The sequence below is a fragment of the Myotis nattereri genome (genome assembly GCF_964212035.1).
Source record: "Myotis nattereri genome assembly, chromosome: 19".
NCBI lineage: Eukaryota > Metazoa > Chordata > Mammalia > Chiroptera > Vespertilionidae > Myotis > Myotis nattereri.
This window is the reverse complement of record NC_138095.1, coordinates 28,846,634-28,862,305: the sequence shown is the minus strand read 5'-3', so window position 1 is coordinate 28,862,305 and position 15,672 is coordinate 28,846,634. Positions and strand designations below refer to the sequence as shown.

At 41.2% G+C, this 15,672-nt stretch overlaps 1 protein-coding gene across 1 annotated transcript; it reads right to left on the bottom strand.

The window, feature by feature from the left end:
* Nucleotides 1-13,382, bottom strand: LOC308535157 (zinc finger protein 84-like). Its single transcript, XM_081113921.1, has 7 exons — nucleotides 13,201-13,382; nucleotides 11,311-11,422; nucleotides 9,754-9,958; nucleotides 6,567-6,693; nucleotides 5,792-5,887; nucleotides 4,991-5,143; nucleotides 1-1,169 (listed from the first exon to the last, which is right to left on the bottom strand). Exons 3-7 carry the CDS (start codon nucleotides 9,766-9,768, stop codon nucleotides 1,063-1,065), a joined length of 498 nt encoding a protein of 165 aa, XP_080970047.1. The 5' UTR covers nucleotides 9,769-9,958; nucleotides 11,311-11,422; nucleotides 13,201-13,382; the 3' UTR covers nucleotides 1-1,062.
* Nucleotides 13,383-15,672: the final 2,290 nt, after the last annotated feature.

Below are 15,672 nucleotides of genomic sequence, written 5' to 3'. Positions count from 1 at the left end.
GAAGCAAACATGGCGTTTTATTAGGAGGATCTGTGATGTCTCACAGGAGAACCCATCGATCAAGGCAAGAATGGGCAGAGAAGAATGCGTATCAGGACAAGAACCAGACTCTGGGACTCAGTCAGCACTGTCCCTTGCCTTTGCTTCCACAGTGGCTTAATTTTCCTCTCATTGCAGATTATAATTCTCCATGTGGTAGAAAACATAGCTACGATAAGCAATCACATTTATATATAAAGCTTCAGTTGCTAAAATTATATAGACAGGATTGTTCCAGCTTTCTAATGGAAAAGATAAAACATGCGATGATTATATCACAGTGACAAATACATATATAGGCTCATAAAACGTGGAGAGGCATTAATAAGAAACAAGGGAATTTCAGTGGCAGATTTGCAAAAAGCATCTGAGAATGTAATTCCAAGGAACTGCAAGTAGTTCAAGGAGGCCAAAAAATAGTAAGAGGAGAGGTAAAGTATTCAGAAATTATGGATAGGCATGTATTTGTCTCATGGGGATATACCATATTTCACTTTCTTAAGTCCACAATTAGCTATTCAACATTTCTGCACAAGTGTAATCACAATTGTATCTTAAAATAACTATGTATGAGTGTGAAAATAGACTAAAAAAGAATGAAAGCAAGGTGCAAGAAATATGCATACAGTTGCAAGGGTCATGGTTGCGTTAATCAACACTTAGGTCATGACTAGTTAATGAACCTCTGAAAGCTTGGTACCATATTTTGTTTGTTTTTTGTAGCACTGTTCTGTATTTGTAAACCAACAAGCTCAATGAAATTGACAAACTGGGTATATATTGCTGGGATAAATCACATAACACATTACTGTGGTCCCAAGCATAGATATTAAATGACTACTGACCTACATTCTGCTTTTTAATACAGATAAATCTAGTATTGTGAGTTTATTGATCCTCAATAAACATCCTGCTCCCCAAATTTCATCACATTAACTGTTAGAAAATATCAGGAACATATGGATCCACAGAGATAACTGTCAGAAGATTCACGGCACACAAAGGGAAGCTGAAGAGAAAGCACTACAACAGACAAAATTCATAGACTAGACTTCCAACAGGTCCATTCACTAAAAGGAAGGCAACAGAAGTTGTCCAGTGTAGAATTGTCTCCAGGTCAGTGGAACAACCTAGGTAGTAAAAGAGGAATGATTAAGCCTGTTGCTCAATGGTTAGAGTGTCGGCTTTCAAACGGAGGGGTCTTGGGTCTGATTCCCAATCAAGGGGACATATCTGGGTTGCAGGTTCAACCCTGACCCTGTTCAGGGAGAATGTGGGAAACAACTAATGGATGTATCTCCCTAACATAGATATTTCTCTATCTCTCCCCTCCCTCCTTCCACTTTCTTAAAAAAAAAAAATCAATGCAAAAAAATATCCTCAGATTAGGATTAATACACACACACAAAACAGGAATGATGCTTCCTATTTTGTCTCAACAATTCTATCTCAGTGTGATGTATTGTGCTCCACAAAACTGTAAGTAAGCCACTCTAAAACTGCCTTTCTGCTTAGTCCTGAGCAGGTAGCTCAGTTGGTTACAGCGCCGTCCCGATAGACCAAGGTCGCAGCTTTGATCTCTGCTAGGGGCATATACAAGCAACCAGTGAATGCATACATAACAAACAACAAATTGGTTTTTCTCTTTCTCTCCCTCCTTCTAAAATCAATCGATCAAAATTTTTTAAAAAACTAAGAAAATAAAAATACATCAATCTCTCTTTCCCTTCATCTCCAAAAACAAAAATTTTGGAAAATTACTTTTATAACATTTTCTGAAATACCTAAAATAGCAACTCACAGAATCCATGTTCCATCATAATAAATTAAAATGCAAGCTGTACTTAGTTTACAAAGCACTTTACATATATTTTATACATGGAGGCATCACAAAAAAAATGATAATAAAGATTTTGTACAGCTCTATTATCACTTGGTTTGAATGCTGAGTAAAATGGTCACACACCTTCCTTTTGCTCACTCAGCATATCATGAGTCACTATTGAAATTCTGTGGTAGTGCCTTTGAACACCTATAAACCGGATTTTTTTATATAAACTGACTCAGACTCTGAGGACGCAGAAGACTTTATATAAAACGTTGGCTTCTGATACTGAAGTGAGGTCAGTAACAACAGACCCCTGTTATACACCAACAAACCATAGGGAAAAGAGATGTGGTTTCATTATTGTTGAGCAATAAGGCATATTATGTTAATTAGTTACCATTTCTGTAGTATCAGCAAGACAGAAAAGCACTGGCATGTGGTGTCTTGACAGACATCCGTGGCCCTACAAGGCATGTGCATCTCGTGCTCCTAATTGCACTGTCATATGCAGTGACCATACAAAACACCTTATGTGACAAAAAAAAAACCACCATAAATACGCTAAGAAATTCCTAATTTAGAATTTTCAATTATTCAGTTTTCTCATGTATCTTCATACTTCTGAGTGAAAACCTGTGAACCACTTAGAATTGGGGATTTTTGGTACTCATGTCTATAAAAAGTATATGGCTTCCCTTTATAGCATTATTTCTAGGGGCACACATTGCCAATGTCTTTAAATTGTTAGGTTATCCACAATATGAATTCTCCTTAATACAATATGGTTACATTACTTGCTAAAGACTGTTCCATATTTCCTATTTTCACAAACTTCATTTCTTACAGCAATATCTTACGTACACTGAGCTATAATTTTTTGATGAAAAGATTACCTCAAATGCAACATTCGTTTACTCACTGGACTAGGATTTAACCCCAGTGGCAATGTTTCTAACAGGTAATGAAATTTACACTCTAGAAGGCTTTCTATTATTCATAGTATTCCCCTTTGCTGTTCATTTTCTACTGTATTTTGTTTCACTATAATTTGAAAGGTTTTTAAAACAGACTGCATTTCATAGGCTCATTCCACTCTATGACTTCTGATCTATAAAACTGTTAAATCTGCTGAAACTTTCCCTATATAACTTCAATTACAACTCCTACCTCCCCCCCCCCAAAGAGTACTCAAATATATAATGATATGTGAGCATTATCTGATTTACCATACTGCATTTCCTGAAGTACAGTAACGCCAGGTCTCTGTCAAAGACATATATTAACTTCATGTCTATGATTTCTTTATGGTATGGGTTCTATGATGGTTAATGAGCTGTGCCTTTTGGGAGAAGGCTTTCCCACAGTCATGGCATTGATAAGGTCTCTCTCCGGTATGAATTCTCTGGTGATTAACCAGCTGTGACTTCTGAGAGAACGCCTTCCTACACTCAGTGCACCCGTAGGGTCTCTCTCCTGTATGTGTCCTCTGATGTGGTATCAGGTGTGACTTCCGAGAGAAGGCTTTGCCACATTCATTGCATTCAAACGGTTTCTCTCCTGTATGTATTCTGTGATGATTGAGGAGACTTGATTTCTCCCTGAAGGCTTTTTGACATTCACTGCATTCATATGGTTTTTCTCCTGTGTGAGTTCTCTGGTGTCTAATTAGCTCTGACTTCTCAAAGAAAGCTTTCTGACAAAGACTGCATTCATAGGGTTTCTCTCCTGTGTGAATTCTCTGGTGAGTATTAAGCTGTGATTTCTGGGCAAAGGCTTTTTCGCAGTCCCTGCATTCATAGGGTTTTTCTCCCGTGTGGGTTCTCCAATGAGTTGCAAGACTTGACTTCTCTCCAAAGGCTTTCCCACATTCAGTGCATTCATAGGGTTTCTCCCCTGTGTGTGTCCTCTGATGTGATATGAGATGTGACTTCTGACAAAAGGCTTTCCCACAGTCACTGCACATGTAGGGTTTTTCTCCTGTATGAATTCTCTGGTGATTAGTGAGGCTTAATTTTTCACTGAAAGCTTTCCCGCATTCACTGCATTCATAGGGCTTTTCTCCCGTGTGAGTTCTCTGATGTCGAACCAGCTGGGATTTCCTGCTGAAGGCCCTCCCGCATTTAACGCATACGAAGGGTTTCTCTCCCGTGTGTGTCATCTGATGTGATATCAGATGTGACTTCTGGGAGAAAGCTTTTCCGCACTGAATGCACCCATGAGGTTTCTCTCCTGTGTGGGTTCTTTGATGATTAATGAGACTCGACCTCTCTCGGAAAGCTTTCTGACATTCACTGCATTCATAGGGCTTCTCTCCAGTATGAACTGTCTGATGTCTAATGAGCTCTGATTTCTCAAAGAAGGCTTTTCTACAATCACTACACCCATAGGGTTTCGTTCCCGTATGAATCCTGTGATGTGTAACGAGTTGTGACTTTCTGCTAAAAGCTTTCCTACATTCTCTGCATTCAAAAGGTTTCTCTCCTGTATGAATTCTCTGATGATTAATAAGATTGGACTTCTCACTAAAGGCCCTCCCACATTCATGGCATACATAGGGTTTTTCTCCTGTGTGTGTTCTCCAATGTGATATCAGATGTGACTTCCGGGAGAAGGCTTTCCCACATTCCCCACATTCATATGGTTTCTCTCCTGTATGTGTCCTCTGATGGGATGTGAGTTGAGACTTTTGGGAGAAGGCTTTCCCACACTGGCTACAATTATAAGGTTTCTCTCCGGTATGAGTTCTGTGATGTGTAATGAACTGTGACTTCTGCAGAAAGGTTTTGTCAGATTTACCACAGCCAATGGCTATCTCTCGTATATGTCTGCTCTGGTGCTTCATGAGACTGGATTTCTTACTGAAGCGTTTCCTACATTCACTGCATTCATAAAGTTTCTCCCCTAAACGATTTCTGTGATAGATGATAATCTGTGACTTCTTATAGTTAACATTATCATATTTATCACACTCATAGTGTTTTAACCAAGTAACAGTTTCCTCAGGCTTGGTATGGAGAAACAATTTATCAAATACATTTAAGTCATCTCGTTCTATTTTTCCATAATCAGCTTTTGGAAGAAGTAAATCTAAATGACGTTTTAAAGTTAATCCATCTACATCACCTTCATTGTTTGATTTCCTTAAAGGAACAAAGTTTATGCTCTGATTGAAATTTTTTCCAAATGCATCACATTCATAATCTTGTTTCGTATTTTTAGGCTTCCCTTGTTTATCCTGGTTCCACATCATGTGACTATTTACTTGAAAGTCTTGTTCTATAAAGAAAAATGACATTGGTTATAACCCGACCAGCGTGGTTCAGTGTTTGAGCAGAGACTATGAACCAGGAGGTCACGGTTCAAGTGTGGGGCATGCAGAAGGCAGCCAATTGATGATTCTCTCTCATCACTGATGCTCCTATCTTTCTCTCTCTTCCTCTCAAATAAATAAAAACATATTTTTTTTAAAGGGAGGAAAAGAACAAACTCTTTGGGAGGAATAATGACTGTTCTCTCATACAGTAAGACTGAACAGAGTGGGCTTTCACTGGGTATTTCTCTGGGCATCAGACACACCCAAAAGGAGGAAAAAGAGAAAAACTCTTAAATGTACAAAATAGAGGTTTCATCAACCAGAGGAGAAGGGAGGACATAAGGAGAGTAACATGCCGGAGGCAGAAAACCAAACAAAAAGTCAAAGACCAAGATGTGACAGCTGGGAGATGACATCATGACCCTGGGACCATTTTACTTTAGCCAAAAGCAAGAAGCCACATGTAAAAAGAGCACGTTCTTGATAGGGGTGTCAAAGGTTTAGGGAATTTGAAAGGAGCCCTCCACAGCACATGTCAAAGATGCCACCCCCATAATCAGCTGAGATTGTACTTGTACCGTCTCCCATCTGCCTGGTTCTTATACACTCACCCGGAGAGTCTGAACTTGAACTTTCTCCATCTTCTATCCATGGTGCTTCTCCTCGTTCCAACTTGAAAATGACATCAGGTTTCATAAATTCATACCCTATTCAAGGGAAATCACAGAGGTTTTGGCCCTGAATGCTTGGGCTTTATGGCCCCTGAGGAATGGGCACGGTCTGGCATCAGAATAGACTCAGTTAAGCTAACCATTTGTATATCAACAGAGTAAGTAATTCTCAAAGAAATGGTAATGGTCTCCCTGGTGGCTAAGAGGGTCTAAGAATCTTTGACTTACTTTTATGATTCCTGTCCAAAACCATTAAGCAATTCAGAGGCTTGAAGCCAGTGAGCCTGGGCTCAGTGAAATCCAGGCTCTTTCATTTCCCAGCTGTCAGTCCTTTAGAAAGTTACTTACTTAACCTTCCTTTCTTCAATGTCCTCATTAGAAAAACAAAGGAGAATAATCATTCCTGTCCCACAGGGTTAGCCTAATGATTACGGAGTCGACAATGAACAGTATGTGGAACACAGTGAGTTGTCTACGTTAGGTGCTACCAGTACCACTGCGGCCATTATTGAGTCTCAGAGGCTGCACAATGACAGACTTCATTATTGAAGTCTTCATCCAAATACTTTCCCTGAGGTCATAGTCCAAGGAACTTTGGACTTCTATATGTAGATCCAAAATCATTAGCAATTTCAGAAGTCCTACAACTCTCAGCAACGAAAAAACCAAAAGCCAAGTATTGGGCACCAAGAGGTCCCCTGGGAATCTTCCTTACCCAGTGCCACCAGGCTGCTGTAGTTCTCCAACATGACATCCTTGTATAAGTCCTTCTGACAGGGGTCCAGCAGCTGCCACTCCCTCTGGGTGAAGTCCACAGATAAATGTTCAAATGAGATTGACTCCTGTAAAAGCACAATCCTGGTGAAACTGAATCAGTTACCACTCCATGATGCAGAAAAGAAGTATTGGAGCTCGAGAACATAATTCTTAGCCTAGCAAGTCCTAGACAATGCCTACTGTGCCCCTACCTTTGTATCATATTGTGAGATAAAATGCCATTATTAATTTTTCCATCCTTCTGTTTATGTAACACACAAGAATCGGACCACACAACTTTAAATCTTCTGAACCAATAAAATACCTAACCTCAAATTTGGTACCAGAAGAGGTGCTGGCAAAATAAAAATGATAAAACTTGTCATATTCTGTCACATTAAAATCTATTGTTTTACCTTGTTTGAGTGACTCATTTACCCTTAATGATTTTAAAACATATGCATTGGGCATGTGAAACGTATTGGTCCCCTGAGTTAAAATCTTAATAAACACAAAAAAGGCTTTACCAGTTAATTCTGTAAACATTTAATGCAGTAATGATTCCGATTTTACTAAACTCATACAGCATATTAAAGCAAGAATTTAACCCTAAACTTTTTGATACCAGTATAATCTTGGTAACAAGACCCAATAAGGATACTGCAAGAAATGAAAAGCAGCCGAAACCGGTTTGGCTCAGTGGATAGAGCGTCGGCCTGCGAACTGAAAGGTCCCAGGTTCGATTCCGGTCAAGGGCATGTACCTGGGTTGCGGGCATATCCCCAGTGGGAGATGTGCAGGAGGCAGCTGATCGATGTTTCTCTCTCATCAATGTTTCTAACTCTCTATCTCTCTCCCTTCCTCTCTGTAAAAAATCAATAAAAAATATATTTAAAAAAAAGAAATGAAAAGCAAAAGCCAACCCACACAAAAACACTGATGAAAATCCTAAACATATTACCAAACTATATTGAGCAATATATAAAGAACAAAATACATTAAGGCCAAGTTGGTTTACCATTTTTAAAAAAAGTCAATGTTATTCACCACCTTAGTAGAGTAAGAAAAAATATATGATCACCTCAAGATATGCAAAGTATATCTGAAAATGGAAGCATGCAAATCACAGGAACTGCAAATATAGATACACCTAACACAGAGTTTTAAAAAGCACATTTAAATTTTTCAAAAAGAAGATCTAGATTTCATAAGAAATAAATAGTATGAAAATGAATAAACAGATTAAATAAACAAAATTAATATACCAAAAATTGAAAAATAATTAACATTTATTTGTTATAAAAGTCTTGGCAGCCCTAATCAGTTTGGCTCAATAAATAGAGTGTTGGCCTGTGGACTGAAGAATCCAAGGTTCAGTTCCAGTCAAGGGCATAGGCCCAGGTTGCGGGCTGGATCCCCAGTGGGGCGTGTGCAGGAGGCAGCCGATCAATGATTCTCTCTCATCATTGATGTTTCTCTCTCTCTCCCTCTCCCTTTCTCTCTGAAATCAATAAAAAAATTTTTTGAAAATAAATACATTTTATGTTACTATTTTATCTTAATTGCAGGTGGGGTTGAGGGGATATACAAACAGCCTTGATATATCTTGCCAAGCTAGAAAGCAGTAATCCAGTCAATAAAGAAAAAATGATAGAAGCGGGATGTTATCGTTTTGCAAAAAAATACTCCATCTAAGCCAGCGGTTCTCAACCTGTGGGTCGCGATCATCGGAAAACACATATAGCATATCAGATATTTACATTATGATTCATAACAGTAGCAAAATTACAGTTATGAAGTAGCAACGAAAATAATTTTATGGTTGGGGGTCACCACAACAATACTTCTAATCTCCTGGAAAAATAACCAGGAATAAACAATCCACTCACCTGTATTAAAGGGTATTAGGAAGGTTGAGAACCACTGCCTTAGATGGAATTATTGGGACAAACCAAGATTTAAAAGAAGCATGATAGCCGAAACCGGTTTGGCTCAGTGGATAGAACGTCGGCCTCCGGACTGGAGGGTCCCGGGTTCGATTCCGGTCAAGGGCATGTACCTGGGTTGTGGGCACTTCCCCAGTGGGGGGTGTGCAGGAGGCAGCTGATCGATGTTTCTAACTCTCTATCTCTCTCTCTTCCTCTCTGTAAAAAATCAATAAAATATATTAAAAATAAATAAATAAATAAAAGCAGCATGATAAATAAAAATATCATTTTGATGCATAAAAACACACTTTCACTTTCCTCACTGTAACTGCAATGATGTCACAAACAAACAGGTAAGTGGCAGGAGCAAACACAGGTGAAAGGACAGTGATGAGTCTCTGGGCCAGCACACAACCAGACTACAGGGTTTCAGGGTGAAGACTCAGAAAGACACTGCACAGAAAAGCAGGAAAACGGCTACGCAGTCGGGTCCTGGCTCCCTCAGAGGGGAGAAGTTTGACGGACAGGCACCCCGAGGCTGTCCTTGGTCAGAGGGGAGTGTGGCACGGAGCGAGGGCACGGGTCTTCTCTGTCAGGAGGGAGACGTTATGACCTGAACGGGAATTTCATGTGTATTCAGCTAATCATTCATTAAACTGTACTTTTTACCTTTTGTTTACTTTTCTGCATATCTTTTCTTTTAATTTTATTCTGCATGTGTTTCTGCTTCACAATTAAAGAGGTAAACAAATAATTATAGTCACACTCTGTGGAAAATTGTGAAAAATGGCCATAAGACACGTGTGTTTATTACAATGTTTCTCTTGAGGACATTACCCACTATATCATTTATTAAAAGACTTCATCAACCAGTGAGCATATAAATATTTACTTTATACGAAGAATTAATTTGCTTTTCTCTTTGGACAATACAACTCACATAAGTGTTCGTATTTATTTAGTACATCTGCCCAAGACATTGAGAACCAACAGTGCAGCTCATATTCAGTAATTATGGCCTATAACAACGAAAACCTTAAGAGTATCACAAGGGCCTATAGTTAATGTATTACTGCTCCAATGTTGTTCCAGTCCAGATTTTTCTTCTGAAGCTATTTTCCCCTAATTCCTTAACTATTTCTCTTTTTCTTTTTAACTGGAAAACTTACATACTTCCAATCTCCTGGAAAAATAGCCAGGAATAAACAATCCACTCACCTGTGACGTGGTCATTTTCTGTTCTCTGTGTGAGGTGATTAGCAAGTCCGGGCTCTTTCTATGCCGTGCTTCCTCTGCTCGTGCCCCAGAGCTCTGGTGTGAGGTCGTGCTGGATCTCAGACGCTGGGAGTGGGTTCTTGGCTCCAGGAACTCCTTTCTTATCTTGCAAGGGGAGGCTCATGTGTGAGAAACCAGGATCTACGGACTTAGGGGCAAATGCACTTCAACTGGTATAGTCACACTGCACCTCAAATGTTCTCTTGCTACGAACTAGGAATTCATGACCATCTAAGGCCAGAGGGTGTTTCCTATACAACTGAAACAGGGTTACTGGGCAGGAGTGGGACTGGTGGGAAAGAACGGCAGAAGTCTATGTCTCTGCAGACAGACGAAGTAATATCAGAGCCCTGGCTGGTGTTTCCCTGTGGTTAGAGCATCAGCCCATACACGGAAGGGTCGAGGGTTCGATTTCCAGTCCAGGGCAAGTGCCTGGGTAGCAGGTTCGATCCCCGGCCCAGTAGGGGCATATGTGGGAAGTAACCAACTGGTGTGCCTCTTTCACATCGATGTCTGTCTGTCTGTCTCTCTGTCTCTCTGTCTCTCTCTCTCTCTCCCTCTCCCTCCCTCCCTTCCACTCTTAAAAATCAATGCAAAAAATATATCCTTGAGTAAACATTAACAAACCAAAAAAATATATACCAGAAATAAAGTAAGTCTGAGATCCATTCCATGTTCACTGTGGAAAGTGAAATGTAAGTCACTTTAAGAGGAGCTGTGGCCCAGGCCTGAGTTGTAGCTCAGTCAGTTGGACCGTCATCCCATATACCAGGTCGTGGTGGGTTCAATTCCTGGTCAGGGCACATGCCCAGGTTGCAGGTTGGATCCCTGGTTGTGGCGTGTACCAGAGGCAACCGATTGATGTTTCTGTCCTGCATTGATGCTCCTTTCTCTCTCCCCTCTTCTTTAAAAAAAAAAAATCAATAAAAAGTTAAAAAAAAATCCACAAATTTTAAAAAGAAGCTTTAAGAGATGCTGTAAAGATACTCTATTTTAGGCAGATAGAATCTTAGAAAGCTTATTGCAGAGAATATACTGAACTGAAAATTTCAGGTGAACAGGGCATGATAAGCCATCAGCATGGTAGTTGGAAAATATTTCTGATGCAATTTAGGTTTGCTACTCAGAACAATGAAAACTCACCCTTATTTTACTTTAATTTAAAAAATGTTTTTGGCCATAGCTGGTTTTTCTCAGTGGTTAGGACGTCGGCCTGTGGACCGAAGGGTCGCAGGTTTGATTCTGGTCAAGGGCACATGTCCAAGATGTGGGCTCGATCCCCGGTAAGGAGCATGCAGGAGGCAGCTGATCAATGATTCTCTCTCATCACTGATGTTTCCATCTCTCTCTCCCTCTCTGAAATCAATTTTTAAAAAAATGTTTTTGGAAGGTGGCCCTTGTGGGAGAAGTTCCCCCTGAATTCTTCTATTTGGCTCTCACATGTCCCCTCAGCAAATGGAAACCTAAGCCCTTCATTGTTGGGTTTGGTTTTGCTTTTACCTTGGCAGTTTCCCGGATAACATGACAGCTCTCAGTGGCAGCTCTCACATTTATCTTCAGAAGGAAACGGCCGCCTTCACCATCTTCCTGCAGTTCCACCCAGCACCAAGGTCTGAAGGAATTTCAGAGGAAAGGCACAGAATCAGTAAAAGTAACATTTACACTTACACGTCAGTGCCTTATGCACCGTACTGCCTTTTTCACTGAACTCAGCACACAGGTTCATCAACGTGCCCAACATCAATGACATGCCTAGGAAGTGGCAGGTCTGGGCCCTTGGTCCCCTGCATCCAGCCGAGAGCAGTGGCCACAGCAACACAGCGACAGTGGAGGGGAGGGAGGACCAAGGCCCAGAGTCCTGCTTATGTTCCTCGTGTGGGTGCGACACAGTCCCGTCCAGAAAAGACAGCAAGGGGCAGAATAAGCAAAAAAAGACAGAGAGCTGCTCTCTTTTTTCCTGAGGACACGCCCGACTCTACTCTCTCATCCCTCAAGGCACAAATCGCTCTCCTTTCTCGAAGTTTTAAGGGCCCTTCTGTTACTTCTGTAACTTTCTATAAACTTTCCCTTACTAAAATAAAATAAAATAGCCCAGTTGAAAAACCCCCAGGTTAATTTAAACTTACCACTTGGGTCAAAATATTTCAAGTTACGAAAAGACATTCATGATATATTGTAATGGTTTTAAGCAGCATATACAGCAGAGTCCCAATTTTGTGTTTTTAAAGGAAATATAAATAAGAAGTACTAAAAACATATACACACTAATGGCTAAAAGAAATGGACCAAAATATTAGCAATGACTATCTCCTGTTGAAGGAATAATGATTTTCATTTGAAACTGTTTATCAAGATGCTCAAAACTGACTACGGTGGACACATTTTAAATTTACAATAAAGTATAAATTTTTTTAACGTTAGTCCTTAAACCAAAAAATAAACAAGACACAAGCAGAGCAGTTTCAGTTTAGCATTACATGATTGAAACAAAGCAAGCAGCAAATACTTGGAAAGTATGTTTTAATGACAGCAAAAAGCATGGAAACTCGGGGCGGGGGGGGGGTGTCATTTCTTTCCACTCCCTCATTTTCATAGGAAAACCGTTAGACCCAGAAATCGTCAGTGGAGAGTTAAGGACTTCAGGCCAATGATGACGTTCCTGCCACACCAGCAGCTGTCACGTGTGTGTGTGTGTGTGTGTGTGTGTGTGTGTGTGTGTTTTCGGGGAATGCGGAGGGGGGTGTCGTTTGCCTTTACTTTTCTTTCTTTTTTATTTTATTTTAGGACAGAAACGCTTTTAAAAACTGTTGATTAATGTCAAGCTGAGCTGGGTGAGGTCAGGTTGGAGGAGGATAGCAATGGAGTCACCCTTAGCACGGGACTACCCCTGGGTATCCGGGCACTCGCACCATCAGCTCTTTCTGTTGGGCCAAAGAGCCCAGCCCTTCCTTCAACAGGACCGGACCTGGGCTAACTCATCCAGGGATGCCACGTGCGGGAGGCGCCAATTTAAAAAATCGGCCTGAAAGTCCAAAAGAAATAAGAACCCGGGGGGGCAAGGGGTGAAGCCTCGGGAGACAGGGCCCTTCTCTCCCGCACTCGGAGCCCCGCCAGGACAACTCCGAGAGCCTGCGACCCGTGCGCGCAGGCCCGGACCTGCCCCCGGCACCCCGCCATCCGGCCAGGCCGCGCGGTCCGGCCGCACCCCACTGGACACCCCGGACTCACTGCCGGCATAAGCGCCACGCCTACCGGCCTCCAAGACTGCAGCCCAGCGACCCCCAGATCTCCCACCCGGGGCTCCCCCACCCCGGGACCCCACACGCCTCAGCCGCCAACCCAAGGACCGAACCCGCAACAACGCCAACACCGACTCCCCAAGTCTCTGACCTCGGACACGCCGGCCCCGGAACCACGTGACCCGATCGCCGCACCCAGGCTCGCCGCACCCCCCGCCCCGGGCCAGCACAGCGCCTCCAGCCCGTGGGCCTCGGTGCAACACCCGCGCATCCGCGGGATCGGGACCGGCTGCAGCCGGGAGGGTGTTCGCGCGCACTCGCCTCTCACGCGGCGCCGAAGGACAAAGAAAAGGGGCGCTACCTGCAAGCGTCGGTGGCCATGGGAACGCGCGTGCACGTACCCGAGAAGAAGGCACCTTCGGACTACATTTCCCAGAAGGCCCGGCGTCCCGGCGTCCTAGCAGCGCTGGTTGCCTGGAGACGCGGAAGGGCGGCGAGCTCCGGGAGTACGCTTTCGGGAGGGACTTAAAGGCTAGGATTTTAAAAGATTAGGAATTGAAACCGAAAAGTAGGTTTCTTAAAAAAGACAATTGGCTTAAGCATTCCACTGAGGGAAACGGAATTAAAAAAAAAATTGTGGAAAGCAGAGAGGAGTTAATCAGTGGGAAAAGGTAAAGCCGATCCTTCATTCCAATGCTGTGGCGGAAAGTGGTAAATATATTAGTAACTATTCCCATAAAGAGAGAAAGGGTAGGAGGAAGAAAGCATAAATAACCAGACACAGCAAACTGAATGAGAATCCTCTCGGTGCTAATAAATTTGAAAAAATTTAATGGCGCAAATAGACATATCAAATTTGACCCAATAAATGAGAAAAACTAATCATGGATGAAAACGAAGACAATTTCAGAGATTCTCTGTCGAAAAGCATCAGTCATGGAACCCTGACGAGTAGCTCGGTTAGAGTGTGGTCCTTATTCGCCAAGGTTTCTCTCCCTTTCTCTCCCTAAAAATCAATAAATTTTATAAGTAAATAAAAATACAGAGAAAAGAAGGAAAAGCATCAGTCATTGAGTTTCTGGTGAATTCTTTCAGACATCCAGGAGAGAATTATTATATTTAAATAGTTCCTGAGGAATTAGGAGGAACCTTTTATATTTATCAAATAGCATAGGACACCAAAATCAACAAATGTAATGATTTAAAAAGGAAGCATAGACAAAACTTAATTACTACTATCCACGCAAAAATACTGAGAAATTATTAACAGAAGAAGCTGGCAATACCTTACAAAAATATGCTATAACCAAGTGGGTTCTATTCTAGAAACACAAATATGATCTGGCTACCCATTAATATTACCTTATCAATAAGTCAAAGGAAAAATACAATCACTTCAATAAGATTAAAATAAAAATTTTAATTTAAATGTGCATTCCAGCCCAGCCAGTGTTGTTCAGTAGATGAGCATCTGAGCATATCTTTCAATTTTTCTTTTCAGTTCCTTTATGAACTTTAATAGCATTTTAACATTTTATTAATAAATTCTCAGTTTATACCATTTTTTAAAATATTTATTCCTGGATCTGATTTTAAATTCAACATTACATAAGACGTATTATTCCTGTTTTATCATGCCTGTTGATATTATGGTCAGTTTTTCCCCCTCCCCTTCTGTATTTTCTTATTGGCTGTTGTGCTATGAACTGATTGTGTACCTCCAAAATTCATATATTGAAACCCTAACCACCAGGGTGGCTCTATTTGAAGATGGGGCATTTAAGAAAATTAGGGTTGCGTGTGGTCATAAGGTTGGGGCCCTGATCCCTTAAGATTGTTGTCCTCATAAGAAGGGAAACCAGGGTGCTCTCTCTAGACACACACCCCAGGAAAGGCCATGTGAAGACAGGAGAAGGTGGCTGTCTGCAGGCCAGGAAGAGAGCTTTCACCAGAAACTGGCCCTGCTGAGATCTGGGTCTTGGACTTCTAGCCTCCAGAACTGTGAGAAAATAAATTAATTTCTGTGTTTAAGGCAAGCAGTGTGTGGTATTTTGTTACAGCAGCCAGAGAAGACTAAGACAGATGGCATATAGGGAAATATTGATTTGTACCTAGCAACATTGCTAAAATCACTTTTCAGATCTTGCCTCTAATAACAATAATTCTTGCCCTGGCTGCTTTGGCTCAGTGGATAGAACATTGGCATGCAGACTGAAGAGTCCCGGGTTCGATTCTGTTCAAGAGTACATGCCTGGGTTTCCGACTCGATCCCCAGTAGGGGGCGTGCAGGAGACAGCCAATCAATGATTCTCTCATCATTGATGTTTCTGTATCGCTCTCCCTTCCTCTATGAAATAAAAATATTCTTTAAAAAATAAAATAAAGTAATAATTCTTTCTTTCTAGCCCAGTGATGGCAAACCTATGACACTCATTTTTTTGGTTGATTTTTCTTTGTTAAATGGCATTTAAATATATAAAATAAATATCAAAAATATGTCTTTGTTTTACTATGGTTGCAAATATCAAAAAATTTCTATATGTGACACGGCACCAGAGTTAAGTTAGGATTTTTCAAAATGCTGACACGCCGAGCTCAAAAGGTTCGCCATCACTGTTCTAGT

What these genes read in the sequence shown, in the direction of transcription:
- LOC308535157 (XM_081113921.1), bottom strand. An exon ending in CAGCAGCCTGGTGGCACTGG is followed by an intron (nt 5,888 to 6,566) that starts GTAAGGAAGATT and finishes TCCCTTGAATAG; the next exon opens with GGTATGAATTTATGAAACCT. An exon ending in TTCAAGTTCAGACTCTCCGG is followed by an intron (nt 5,144 to 5,791) that starts GTGAGTGTATAA and finishes TTTTCTTTATAG; the next exon opens with AACAAGACTTTCAAGTAAAT.